This window comes from Temnothorax curvispinosus, unplaced genomic scaffold (assembly GCF_003070985.1).
Source record: "Temnothorax curvispinosus isolate PA1 unplaced genomic scaffold, ASM307098v1 QBEX01010831.1, whole genome shotgun sequence".
In the NCBI taxonomy this organism is placed as follows: Eukaryota; Metazoa; Arthropoda; class Insecta; order Hymenoptera; family Formicidae; genus Temnothorax; species Temnothorax curvispinosus.
In genome coordinates this window covers 4,888-18,784 of record NW_020220611.1, presented here as the reverse complement: position 1 = coordinate 18,784, position 13,897 = coordinate 4,888, and the positions used below count along the sequence as shown (strand labels likewise).

Genomic DNA, 13,897 nt, shown 5'->3' with positions numbered 1-13,897 from the left:
CCGCTAGAGATCACGATCCGCGATTCGAGCGTACTTTTAAGCGAATAGAGAGTTCTATAATACCAGTTAGGCAAAGGCAGCAAAGATAGCGCAGTAGACGTAGCAGAACGAAAGGGACCTGTGACAGGAACAGGGGGTTTGTTGAGTGGAAGAGACGGCGTGGGGGGGTGGTTGTTTCGTGAACGTTAAGAGAGATGGGTGGGTGGGCCGTGCCGTGGATTTTCGCGCACTCAGGTCAATTATCCGCAATATATTCGAAACTTCGATGGACCAAAGAGCTTACCGAACCTTGTAGATTATTTATTTCCCATGCGAGAAAGGACGGAAATGTCCTGGAGAAATCTTCCGCGAGTATCAGAAGCCCAGGATACGCGGTGCCAATGAAAAATCAACAGATCTTTTTTGCAATTCGTACAATTTATTTCGCTATATTATGCGATGTTAAATTTTACAAGAATTCATAGTTGGTTGAAAAGTGCTTAATGGCCGAGATAATTGATTAGCTAATTAATCAAGTGAAAAGACAAATTTATTATCGTTCATGAGTTAGATAGATGCAATAAGTTTACATATTTACAATATGTATCGCGCTTGTCAAATTACAAATTTATTATTATTTATGAGTTAGATACACGCAATAAGTTTACATATTTACAATATACAATTGTACTTGTCAAATTATAATATTCTAAATATTGTTAGAAAAAAGTTGAATATTTATATAAATATGAGTGACAACTCATTATTACTTATTTATTCAAAGATTGAAGAATTTGAGGGGGCAGGGCTTGTTGCAATTTATTCATAGTGCCCCATATTTTTCTTTAAGATTAAATCGTAATCGGAAAATTTGGCACCCAGTATTCCTTGGGACGGCAGGATCTCGCGCCGTCAGGTCAATTATTATCCGCAATATTCGAAACCTTGTTGGACCAAAGAGTGTCTATAAACGGTAGGATCCCCGAACGCTCTTAAGAGAAAAATCGCGTCAAGGGTGGGATGAGGGGAGGGAACGGTCACGGCCTGGTTCCACGATGGGTTGTCACAAGCCCGTCCAACGCGTGTGTCCAGCGTGGGTATGCGATACGGCGAAAGGATTCAGGGTAGAACTGGGTAGATTTTCACGAAAAAAAAAAAATGCGAAAAACAAAAAAGTGCAAAGAGGCAGCGGCTAGACAGCTTATATATCGATTTTTTTTTAGGAGGAAGAGGAGGAGAGGCAAGCAAATAATAATTAAATACACTCACATTTGATAATCACTGAGAGGCTAAGACTAACTCAATTAATTAAAGGAAGAGAAAGACGGGAAGGGTTATCGAGAGGAGAGGATCACCGGGGAGAGAAAAATGCCTGCAGGTCCTCTCGACGCGAGACAATTTTTCGAAAGGATTTCTCTTTTCCTGGGAACGTTGCAATTTCCTCGAATTCGAGCGAGTTGATTTTTGACAGATCGGATTTATATCGTTGTTATTGCCGTTTGTTGTTTGTTTTATTTTTCTTTCGCGACGGGCGAACCTGCAGGGCCTCTCGTCGGTGTGCGGTTTCTGAGGGATTTTATCAATTTGTACAATAATAGCTTTGATTCACCCTAGTCGATGTCGGCGTGAGAAGCGCGGAAAAAGGGTGTGAGAACTGGAGATCGTTATATATATAGGTATATATCGCTGTTGTCGGCGTGATTTGATCGTTCTCACATTTTGCAATTTTTTTTCTTCCGCGCTTTCAAAAAATTCTACGTATACCAAAGGATCATGAATTTACATATATATATACACACATGGTAACTTATAGCAATTATTTATATATATACATATATATAAAATATTTATCATTTATCATCGCGCTGAAGTTTCGCTTGACACTCCTTCAATCCGCAGAATGTTCCGCAAGACGCACTTTCGAAACATCTCGCGTATATATTTACAAACTCATATACAAGTTGAAATCGACTCTCGATTTTTAGAATAAGTCTTGATAGAGCCTTTGTAAGTTTCTGAGATTTTTTAGATTCATGACATTTTTTTTTTACCTTTCCATCTTGTTTTACCGTCGCAAAATTCCAGGTCGGTGAGCATCCCGTATTCGTTGCAAAAGTTATCACATCCTTTTGTGGCGATCAGAGCAGTTACAGAAAGCACTTGGAGACACGCGATGATAGCACGCAAAACACGGCTCGATTCTCGAGCTCGCTCCGGATTCCTCGCCGGCATCTGAAGGCTCGTGATCAGGATAAATCGCTGTTTAGAAAAGCATAGATCGAAGAGGATGCAGCGACTGATCTTGAGACTTGTTGCTTAAATTTAAAGGCGTTTGAAAGGGAGGAGAAATTCGCTCACGTTCGTTGCCTTCTCGACGTTGTTGAACTTTTTAGAGTTAAGATCGTTAAAAAGCGCTTTCAATCGTTGCCAATTGTAGGGTGGGGACAATCGAGAGGGGAAAGGGGGCTTTTTCGCGAGTGATCGAGGGTACAAAAAAAGAGAGAGATATATATATACGACGTCAGGTCCCCGTATATTCGTACAAAATTTAGTGTTCAAATTGTAAAAAGTGTTCATAAGTCAAGGATGAGGTGTCGCGCGAGGAATCGCTCTATTCGCGCGAGGACGGCCGTGTCTGCGTACGTGTGCTATATCGCTCCAGTTTCCTTGTCAAAATTCCGTCTTTTCCTCGGAATTTATTCGTGCACGGATTACGAGAACCGTACGTGCCGCTTGCAATAGATAAGCTTCGAGGACATTCTGTGTATAACGATACACAGAAATGGAAATTGGAATTCCGAATCCGGATTAGATTTTGTTGATATTTGTTGAATTGTACATATATATATATTGTAAAATTTTATAGCGTCGTTGTGTCTTCAAATTTTATCACCAAATTCTCACATTTTCATGTATAATTTGTTGCATCGTATAAAATTTTATCGTGTGGCAAAAAGAATTTTTATCGCGTACGTTGACCGAGCTGTACGCTCAGAAATCAAGCTCATGTGCGTCTGCAACTGCCTGTTATCTGCATCTCGAAGGGGGGCGCAAGACACCATCGGAGGTTGCGCCTCTCTACGACCGGTGACGTTCTCACGCTCTCATCGCGGGTGCGATAGTCTCGCCGATGGGGTATCGAACGTGTTCGCTTAGAGCACGTTTCAATTAATGGATCTTGTTGGGAAGAGACGTAGGAAGGTAGGGGGAGTCGTGAAAAAAAAATTACGATATAGAGTATATATATTATAAATATATATATATTATATTTATGCGAACGCGTGAATTCTTGTGCAAGGGTGTCGTGTCGAGATTCTTTCTCGTCTCGTTATGCGTTCGTCCCTTCGCGAAAGGGGGGGACCACCAGTCAATAACATATTGATTATTCTTATAGATTTCTCGCGCGATACGCATTGTTGCAAAGATAAGCCCATCATCGCGAAAGAAAGAAAGAAAGAAAGAAAGGAAATAGAGAGTCAGAGAAAAAGAGAGAGGAAGATTAATTTACGAGGCTTAAAAAGCAGACTGTACTATCGAATAGATTTTAATATAATATATATATTAAATTAAAAAAAATATATATATATATACATACACATCAATATATATATTAAAGAAAAGAATCATAGTTTATTATCGCAATTAAATTACCCACGGATGTACACGTATACAGAGAACAAGAACGAAAGCGTGTGAGAAAGAGAGAGAGAGTCAAACAAATGGTACATATATATATTATATATATACACACATATATTATTGCGATTATTATTATTATTATTATTGCGATTATCATTATTATATATATTATATATATATATAAACAGAAGTTATATCGAATATATTTTAGCGCTAGTTGATAATACCTATTATATATATATATATATAACGTCGTTGCAGTTTCGAGACGATGCGTCAGAAAACGAGGGTAAAAATAAAAATAGAAAAAAGAAACAAGTGTGTAAGAGCGAGAGAGAGAGGGGGGGATCGAGGATCGCCACAGTTACGAAAACGGAGAAGGGATCGTTCGACCCCCGAGATTTTTCTTGTAAATGCAATTAAATGCGAAAAAACGCGCAACGCCGCCAATACGTTGATTTTAACATGTGCTCTTTATGCGGGATCCGATGTTTTAAAACGCGCGAGTAGTCCCCGGTTCGGTGCCTTTCTTAAGCGACATAAAATAAACGACAATGTTGAAAAAAAAAAGAGAAGAAAATAGATGGAAAAAGCGTGATGAATATTGTAGTGCGAGAGCGAAAAAAAAGAGACGAATAAATAAATTGTTATCGCGCGCGCGTCCCTCTCCCTTCATCGAAGGGACGGATCGACGATCGCATTCTCAGTGCCAAATATAAGGGAGAGATTCGCTTTCCGAGAGGGCGAGAATTTAATAAGAAGAAAAAATAATAAGGAGACGAGAGAGAGAGAGAAAGAGGAGAAGGCGAAAATTTTATAGAAAATTTTTCTAAAGCTGACGAGTCTTTTCTGACGCTGGGTAGACTTAGTATATTTTATATGCACTGTTTGTTCGACTATGACTATCAATAATAAAAAGAACGGTGTTCAATAGATTGTAAATCGGAGGATTCTTAAATATTCTCGCCGATCACCGAATCATCCGCTGTACACACGGTGTCTCGAAAGGGTGGCTCCGATCCGCGAACAGATCGCGAGAGATTTAAATTTCTGGAGTCCCGCTGAAAAATCTGAAATTCTTAAATTCGTGCGTGCGCACGAATCTCAAAATCCATCTGGATCTAATCGATCGAATTGGCTTGGTAAATTTTCCCGCAGCTTCTTTCGGGACATTCTGTATACCTGACGACTTTCCGAGATTCGTGAGCGACGGAACTTGCCGCAGAAAACAAACAAAATTCTGCGGAAAGGGGAAGCTTCGCGTATCCCGGTAAAGTCGGTCGTGCCTAACGTATCAAGTAACGTATTAATATATTGTGGTGAATGATGATAAAAAGAGAGAGCGAAAGAGAGAGAGAGAGTGTGTGTGTGTGTGTGAGTGAGAGAGAAAGGGAGTGTGATGAACATCTTTGTCAAGCGAATTTGCAATCGTCATTACGTGCGCAGAGATCGGTGGGAAGTGTGACAAAAATATGTGTTCAAAAAAAGAAAGAGAAGAGGAAGCGGAAATGTCTGTGCGGCCAACGTTTTCCGCGTTTCGTCTACATGACGGCGACGGTTTCGCATTTTTTTTTTCTTTCTAATCCCGTTGACTCGAGAGGAAAGGTAACTACCAATGCCACTAACAAACTGTAGTGATCGTATGTAGTAATTGTTGTTTTTTTTTTTTAATTTTGTCTTGTTCTCCTTTCCTTTCTCAGATCCACTTTTGCGTTATTATTGTGTTATACGATAAGCGCGCACGTGAAGCCGCCGGTCTTGCTCAAAAGCAAAAAGAACATGTTTTCTAGACCACGACCCGCTAGAATATACCAAAAGAGAAATTTTGTGCAAGAGCACAATTAATACGATTAAAAAATTATATTAACACTGTATAGAAAGAATGTTCGAAATTTATTTTCTTAATTTCAAGTGACTAATTATTGAATTAATACGTTAGATTAATCTTTAATATTGCTAAATCGAGAAGAGGTAGCCAGTACGTTTAGTGCTGTGAGAATTTTAACGGCTTTGAAGATGCGTTTGTTAATCGAGTAAAATTTTATTAATTGTACTAACGAGGGTCTATGATCTTGCGTGATATTCGTGGTCAAGATAACGTCAGTTTCATTTAATTAACATAACAAAGTGCCATAATCGTAAGCGCGACTGTCACACGACTTCCTCGACGGGCAGGACGCGGGTTTCACGTGCGGCAAACGTTCACGCTGGTGTCACGCCACGGAATTCGAATATACCCGTATGCATATCTCGATTTGTATGTATACATTATTTTTATTTGTACGCCGACACTGGATGTCAAAGAGACCTCCCCGCACTCGTCACGAAGCACCGTTATTCTTAGCCAAAAATTACTTTTATTTAGTTTTTTCGTTCTAGCGCACCCTCGTCTCGTCGGCCGCCGTCTCGTCACGAATGGCAATCTTCTTAGATTTCGCCCAGAAATTTATTTTTCACCTGTGGAAATACTTGCGGCGAAATCTTCCCGCTAATCTTCTCTTATTACGAGTGTCGAGACTTTTACTTCCCGCGAAGCGGTGGAGATTTCTGCCGACGCGATTGTCAATAAGGATCGACACTTGCGATAATTGGAGGGAAAGTAGAATTAGATTCTGCGAGTAGCAAATTGTTTCTGCAAGAAACATGGTTTCGTTTAAGAGAACAAAGTCTTTCGTTATTTTTTTTTGTGAGGAAGAAAGACGCGACGTCGGAATCGCGGCTGCCGAGGAGACGATTCTTAGGTGTTAAGTTTCCTTCGTCGCGGTTTGCTCGAAGAAGCGATTCGATCCTGACGTTCTCCAGAGCGATTCTTAGGACTCTTCCACGTCCTGGAAAACTCAGGACGGTCGGACGGCCAACCGCGACGAGAGGCCAGCGATTATTATTTTTTACAGACCTTTGTTTTGCATGTTGCGCATTGTTGTTTTATTTTCTTTTTCTCTTCGAGAAAGGAAGAGCAAAGAGATTGTGGAAAATAAGAAAAAAAATATATATATGTATATGTGTATATGATTTTCCGTTACGTTTATATTGTTATACAATGTTTCATTTTATATTCCTTTTCTCTCTCCTCAAGTTTTTTTCCTTCCGTTTTAATTCTTATGATTTAAGAAGTAGAAATTTTTTTCCAGTGAACTTTAAATTAGATTTATTGGATTATTATTAAATACACTTACACGACTTAAATACACACACATTTATTTAAAAAATGGTATGATTTTAACTGGATTGATTTCTTCGGCGCGAATATTTCGGTGATTTTAACTTCACTCCATTTTATCCCATTCTACGTCCCTCATTTATGATGTATTTTTAAGTTATATTTATTATTACAGCACTTTGTACAATTCTGTATTTAGTCTTAAATCGACATCATTTGAATGTAGTTTTAATTTTAATAGTAGATCGATTACATATTCATATAGTTGGTAGCGATATGTATTTAGATCACTTTGCATGCGTCGATATTTTTTTATCGTGTATACCATTAGCTCGATTATTTATTTATTGGCCTTATTTTATGGCTTTCGCATGCAACGCACCGGAATCTTACGAAAGTATCCTCTTCGAGCGATATTTCAAAAGAGACATCGCGCATCATTTGTAGAAATATCGCTATCCTTGGAGAAAGTATCAACAACCGGGAATAATATTCAGAGCAATTAGTCATACGAACAATTATTTAAAAATCCCATTAATGTCAAAATAGAATTTGGAGCGCTTCTAAAGGAAGTTATTATATCGATGCATTTGGAAAATATATGATATACTGATACATTTAAAAATGACATTGAAGCATATTAAAAACTATAAAAATCTGCATTAAACAATATCGATACTTTCGAAGGAGGATGTAGCGTACTATCCATATTTTTTTGATATTTTATAATAAATTAGTAAAAGTCACATTATATCAAATAATTCAATCTTCGAATAATTTGACTAAAAGCACATTTACTAATCGTCGTCTTTCCACAGAGTTCTCGTCGAGCAAAACGGATAACGGCAACGAGACCTGGAAGGAGAAAACTCGCGGATTGAACACGGGCGCATCGCCGGCCACGACATCGATGGACGTGTCGTCGTCCCCGAACTCGTCGTCGTCCTCGTCGCCGTCGAACGCACGAGCGAACACGTCGTCGTCGACGTCGACGACAAACGCGGCGCCGACGACGACGAACGCGGGCGCGACGACGACGACGACGAGCGCAGGCGGCACATTGACCCGCAGCTCCTCGGGATCGCCGGCCTCCCGGAACGCCGGTGGCGGCGCGAACACCACGTCCAACGCCGGCGCAATGTCGGCGCCGAGCGGCCGTCAGGCCCCGAAGCGACGTATGCGACGTCGCGCCACGTCGCAGTCCCAGGATCCAGCCGAGCAGCTGACGGAGATGTCGGTGCGCGGCTTAAATCTCTTCCGTTACGCTTCCATCAGCGAGGGTGTCTATCAGTGCACCGAGTGTGCCAAGCTCGACATCCAGAAGACGTTTAAGAACAAGTACAGCTTCCAGCGGCACGCCTTCCTCTACCACGAGGGCCATCAGCGCAAGGTGTTCCCCTGTCCGGTATGCGCCAAGGAGTTCTCGCGGCCCGACAAGATGAAAAACCACATGAAGACCGTGCATGACTGCTTCATGCCCAAGGACTGCGTCATGCCCTTCAGTTTCTTTCTGCCTGGTGGGCCTTAGCGGGCGGGGCGAGGGCGAGGTGGGCTGCCGATCGGCCCGGCGGCGGTTCAGAGGCACGCGAGGAGGATCGGTGCCACCGCGGCACCCAGGACCACGGCCGCGGCGGCCAGGACGACGACCTTCAGGCGCGGCAGTCGTTCCTGAACGGCGTTCGGTAACGGCGGGTGAATAGAGTCAATTTCCAAGGACTGCGAAATCTAAAAGCAGATACAACGTGCGGCACAATTAGTTGGAAAAAATTTAACTTTTATTTTTTGTCAATATAGAGAAAAAAATTGATCTTATACTAATTATAAATATGATTATATATAATTATACGGAATATTTTTGATGTTCGGTCAAGACCATAGATTCCTCTACTTGCCTCATGCCTGCGTGCATGTGTCGAGTTTACTTCAATAAGCAAAATAATTAAATATAATCATTTATTCTTTATATCAAAGTTTATTAACACATTTTAAGCAGTGTTCTCTTGGTTTCGAAGCTGTACACAAGTATTTATGCACCTCATTTGTGGGTGCTTGATTTGAGAAATTATTCAACTTGCAATAACTCGGTTAATATTAAAAATACTGTAAAGGACTTCGATTGAGTTTCTTATGTAGAATATGCGATTTTTTTATGACATACATCAATCAAACATTCTGTATATAATTATACATGTATATACATATGTATGTGTATACACTTATAATTAGTACATGTAATAAATAAATATATATATATATATACTTATTTATTTATTTATAAATATATATAAATTATAAGTATATAATTATAATGAAATTTTTGTGAGGAACTTATATTGCACCTTTCTGAAAATGTAAAAGATTCAGTACAATTTTAATTAATTGATTAATTGCCGCTGAACAGTTTGCCGCTTTTTTTGTTATTATTAAAATCCCGAGACAATTCGATAAACAATAAATAAGTGAGCAAACTGTTTCTTAGCGAGAAGTCAATATAGTTCGCATTGAATAATCACCCGCCGTTGCTGCAGCGATCATCGCGTTTGCCAGCATACGTAAGATATCATCCCACGCCGAAAGACGGTTTGGTCACGGACCAATCGCGTAGCCCATCTCACCCCCGCGATGACGGTGATCATCGACAACGATCCGCGCTTCGCCGTGTTCTTCCGCGAAGCGAGAGGAGGCTTCCTTAAAGAGGAAGTGACAGATTATCTAAAGATGATACGAGCAAACGAGAGAGCGAACTCAAAGAAAGTCTAGAGGGGAGATGATGATATGTGATGATAAAGAAGACGAAGATGAGAGAAGGAGAGAAGAAGGGCAGTCCCTCCTCGCTTTCTGTGTACGTTAGTATTATATGATCCTCTGTGCAATAATGGGCTCGATCCTCGTTTGTTCATCGAGTCAACGTGTATGACACGTGGAAAAGGAAATCGTGGTGCATGTGCATCCGCATATGGCGGAAATGTTTTACGAATCGTTCTATTTATTAAATTCTATTAATAACGTACGAACGACGTGATTATTTGACGATTATAACGTATAATTTGCGAACAAAAATATGTAAAGGATTTTTTTTTAAACGCAAGATAGGAATTCTCGATATCGCGAGGATACACCCGGTAAATTCGTTTTCTGCGTGCACCACGAAGCAAGATCCCTTTACAACCTGAAGAAGCAGTCATCAAATCAAGCGTTTCGAGAACTCGGAAGTCAATATCGAACATCGTCGAGTTGAAAGAGAACTATTTTTTACGAGAGCACACTCAGAATCTGTTAGAATAGTTTGTGGTATTCGTGTTGCTCCGAGGAATTAAGAGACATCCATTTCCGAGGTCTCGGCTATTCGGGGTTCCTAAGTAATTATACGACGACGAATCCCTTTCATCGAAGAATGCTGACGAATGGAGAAAAAGATTCTTACTCCGATTTCACGAACGGTTTCCTACGAAAGCGCACAATTTCTGTTTCGACGTGTCAAATTTTTTCTGTCCGTAATTTATCTTTTTAATTTTACGTTAAATTCTAGCTATTAAGAACTCCACTTAATCGTGTTTCTTTTAATCATAATTATTCACTCGGGAATTAAATCTAAAATCATATCTCTAATTGCTACATTTTTGAAATTATGTAACGTTCAATCTTGAACAAAATCCAATTTTTAGTTTGACCAAATAATGCATTCCTGCTTCTCTATAGAATTTTCGATGCAATCTGTAAGAAAATTACAAAAAAAAAGAGGGAAGAAGTAAAGATAATAAATGAAGAGGAAGGAGCAAACCGTTATTTCGTGAATCGAACAGAATTAACATTTTTAATTAGAAATACACGCGAAGAAAAGAAAAAGAAAGGAGAGACGAGGAAGTGTATATTTATTATGGAATATATTAGTATGGTGTTAATAAGAACGGAGAAGGAAAGAGAGAAAGAGAGAGAGAAGAAAATTCGAAAGAACACGAATATGTGAAGTATCCTGTGTAGCAGTGTTATACCGCGGTGTACAGGTTTCTTTTCCTTCTTCCCTGAAATATCTTCCTGTTTTTTTTGCCTCTTCTGAGGAAGTGTATTATAGAAGCATTGATTATTGATTATTAACTAGTTACTTGCTATATAACTATCGATTATTCTCGCACTTGCTATTACAATCGCAACATTATTTTTATTATCACTGTTACTATATATATTACAGCTATTATTATTATTATTAATTCTTATTTTTATTATCACTTGTTCGGTAAGGATTATTAACTTTTAGCTCTGGACCAGCATGGATATAAAAAAAATGAATTATTACACTAACTATTATTATTATTATTATTGTTAAGTATATAAGCAAACGCACAGGTGCACGCGCACATTTAGAGAGAAGACGTTATATATTGTATATGTACACGGACACCGTATAAATGTATGCATGTCTGACGGACCCGACTGGAGCCTCTTGTTTCCCCTTCCCTGCCCTCCCTGCGTTCTTTCGTCCATGAAGACCCAAGTAAAGAGATCTGTCTCCAGTTCGGGACGTTGTTGACGGATAAGAGAGAAAGAGTTGAGAGGATACGGGCTGTCAATTAATTGACCCTGCTGAGCAAGAGCTTTCGAGGGAGCATCGACAACCGAAAGAAAGCAGTATTTTGGTCTTCCGCACTGGCGTTATCCGTGTACGCGTGTGAATGAGAAAAGCGATAAAACGTGAAAATGTAAATGCATGTGAGAACGATCGAGCGAGAGAAATATAGAGTTATTTAACAGAATATATGTATAGAGAAAAAAAAAGAGATATATCTTATGAGAGGGAATGTGCACGTGCTTGTGATTTCTTCCCAGGAGACCTTCGCCTTGAGTTATCAAAAGTCGCGACGATAACTCTTATCTACGCGGGATCGCGTAATAATTAGGTTGATTCGGCATAAATCGTAGCGCTATAAATGGATCTATTTCGGAATTTTTATTCACGTTATTCGCTTTTTGGTATTACACAACTCTTAGCACTAAATCTTTTAACGCCGTAAATTTAGATCATTGATGCTCGGTTCTTATCAAGAAATATTACAAAGTTCTGAAATCTTTTTAAAATTGATGGTGTTGCTTGTATTACGGCTAATAAAATACAGACCACTTTGACGCAAGGTCTCCGGATACATTTTAAGAACGGTGTCACCTTTCCTCTCCACTTTCCAAGGCGCGTCGCAAGCAGCGGCGAATTTACTTCTTATGGTTTAGTTACGTACAATTACTATTATGTCGCTACGTTACTATAGCGCTGTCTGCTATTCTTCTTTTCTTTTTAGACACACGGCCGGATTTAACGCGTTCATTATTTTATTTTCCAATTTTATTATACTATAACACACAGCGGGTATTAGTTAGAAGAGCGCGCGAGATACGTTTAGGCTTTAAAGGAGACGCGGCGCGTTCAATGGAGCAAAACGTGAGATATAGCAAAATGCGATTATATTATTATTAATATTATTATTATATTATTATTATTCTATTCACGATGCAGATATTTTATTTAAGCGTTAAATGGTATATATATTATATGTAGAGAGAAAAAGAAAGAGAGAGTTTAAACGCCAATTATGTCGCGCCTCTTCCGTTTTTCTGAAAATCTTCCAAAAAGAAAAGAAGGTTTTTTTTTACCACGCTTCACAGTTGTGTACAAATTTTACTATGTAGTAGAATTTGCGACTATAATTCGCAACTAATCAGCCTCCGGGAAGGGCAAAGAGAGAAAAACGTATCTTTTAGTAACGATAATAAAACGAATTAATGAAAAAATTCACTTTTACATTGTAATACGCGTCACTTATGTTAATCGTGTCCTTTTCAATGTTTTTCAAGAAATGAAATCTGTATTTATTTTTTGTCAACGTTCGCAGAATTTTCTCCGACAAGATTTCTATAAAAATCGTATGCAAAGATTTTTAAATGGATTAAATCCTTGAATCTACAATCCTACATTCGATCGTTCAATCGACGCTACAAGTTAAAAAACAAAAGATTTAAATAAATCTATTCGCTAATCACTCGATTAAATTAATTCGTTGATAGTTCTCAACTGATTTTAAATATCTTTCGATACGTGTATTTTTATAGAGTGATAATCTGTCGGGAAAGTTTTAACAAATATACCGTTATTTATGATATGATAACGTATGTCAGCAATAGGAGAGACGGAGGAGATTGCGCGGATTTCGAGGGTAGTTTGCACAAAAAATACAGGTACATACGCGTTGCGAATGAAGAAAAGAAAATCTATTATATTATATATTATATATATATATGGAAATATATATTATATTACGTTATGTTATATCGCACGTCCGAAAGCACCCTCCAAGACGCGTTTATATAATATATATGTTTATACATTTAATGCATACATAGACGTATATGTGTACATGCTCCACGCGTATACATATATATTGAATAACAATAATAAAGATGATGCAAGTTGCTGCACACGTTCGCACATTATCGTCGCATATCGCGGATGCATGCCTGTCCTACGATTATGTACCGTCTCGGATGTACCTTTACGTGTATATCTTTGGTGCCTGGTGGCGAGAAGAACGACAACGCAATCTAATAACGCGATTATTATTATTTTTATTTGTTTTTATCTAATTGTAGTTTCTCTCTTTGTAACTTTTTGTGATATACATTGCAATAGTCTAGCGGAGTTTGTCTCTTCTGTCATCCTTCACTGCAAACACAGTTCCTCTCGCGTATTTTACATCCCCGTATATATGTGGAATACCTCATCTATCGCATTATTTTACTTGAATCCCCGTCGTATTCGAGAAGAATATCTTATTGCGAGTCTCTTATGACGTAAATCACAGTTTGTGTGAGTTATATGCAATTGAAAGGCTTAGCAGATTAAAGTTTGCTTCAGTTCTAAACTTGATCCCACGTTTTTATTTAACAAATTTACCAAAAAAGAATATTCAAAATATTTCAATGTTAAAATATAAAGCTACATTGATATAATTAAGAAGGAGAAAGATCATTATTTTATAAATTAATCTATGGTATTGACTAGTATTTGTCGATTCTTTCAAATCTTGTGCGCAAGTACTTATTCAATCCCAAATATTCAAAAACTTGAGTAACCTA

The 13,897-nt window shown here is 38.6% G+C and overlaps 1 protein-coding gene across 1 annotated transcript; it reads left to right on the top strand.

Moving 5' to 3' along the window:
* Positions 1-7,475: 7,475 nt before the first annotated feature.
* On the top strand, positions 7,476-8,999 carry LOC112460814 (protein tramtrack, alpha isoform-like; the record flags this gene model as incomplete). Its single annotated transcript, XM_025025701.1, has 1 exon — positions 7,476-8,999. A coding segment is annotated over one exon (831 nt), but the record flags the coding sequence as incomplete, so codon positions are not given.
* Between the last annotated feature and the right edge of the window lie 4,898 nt (positions 9,000-13,897).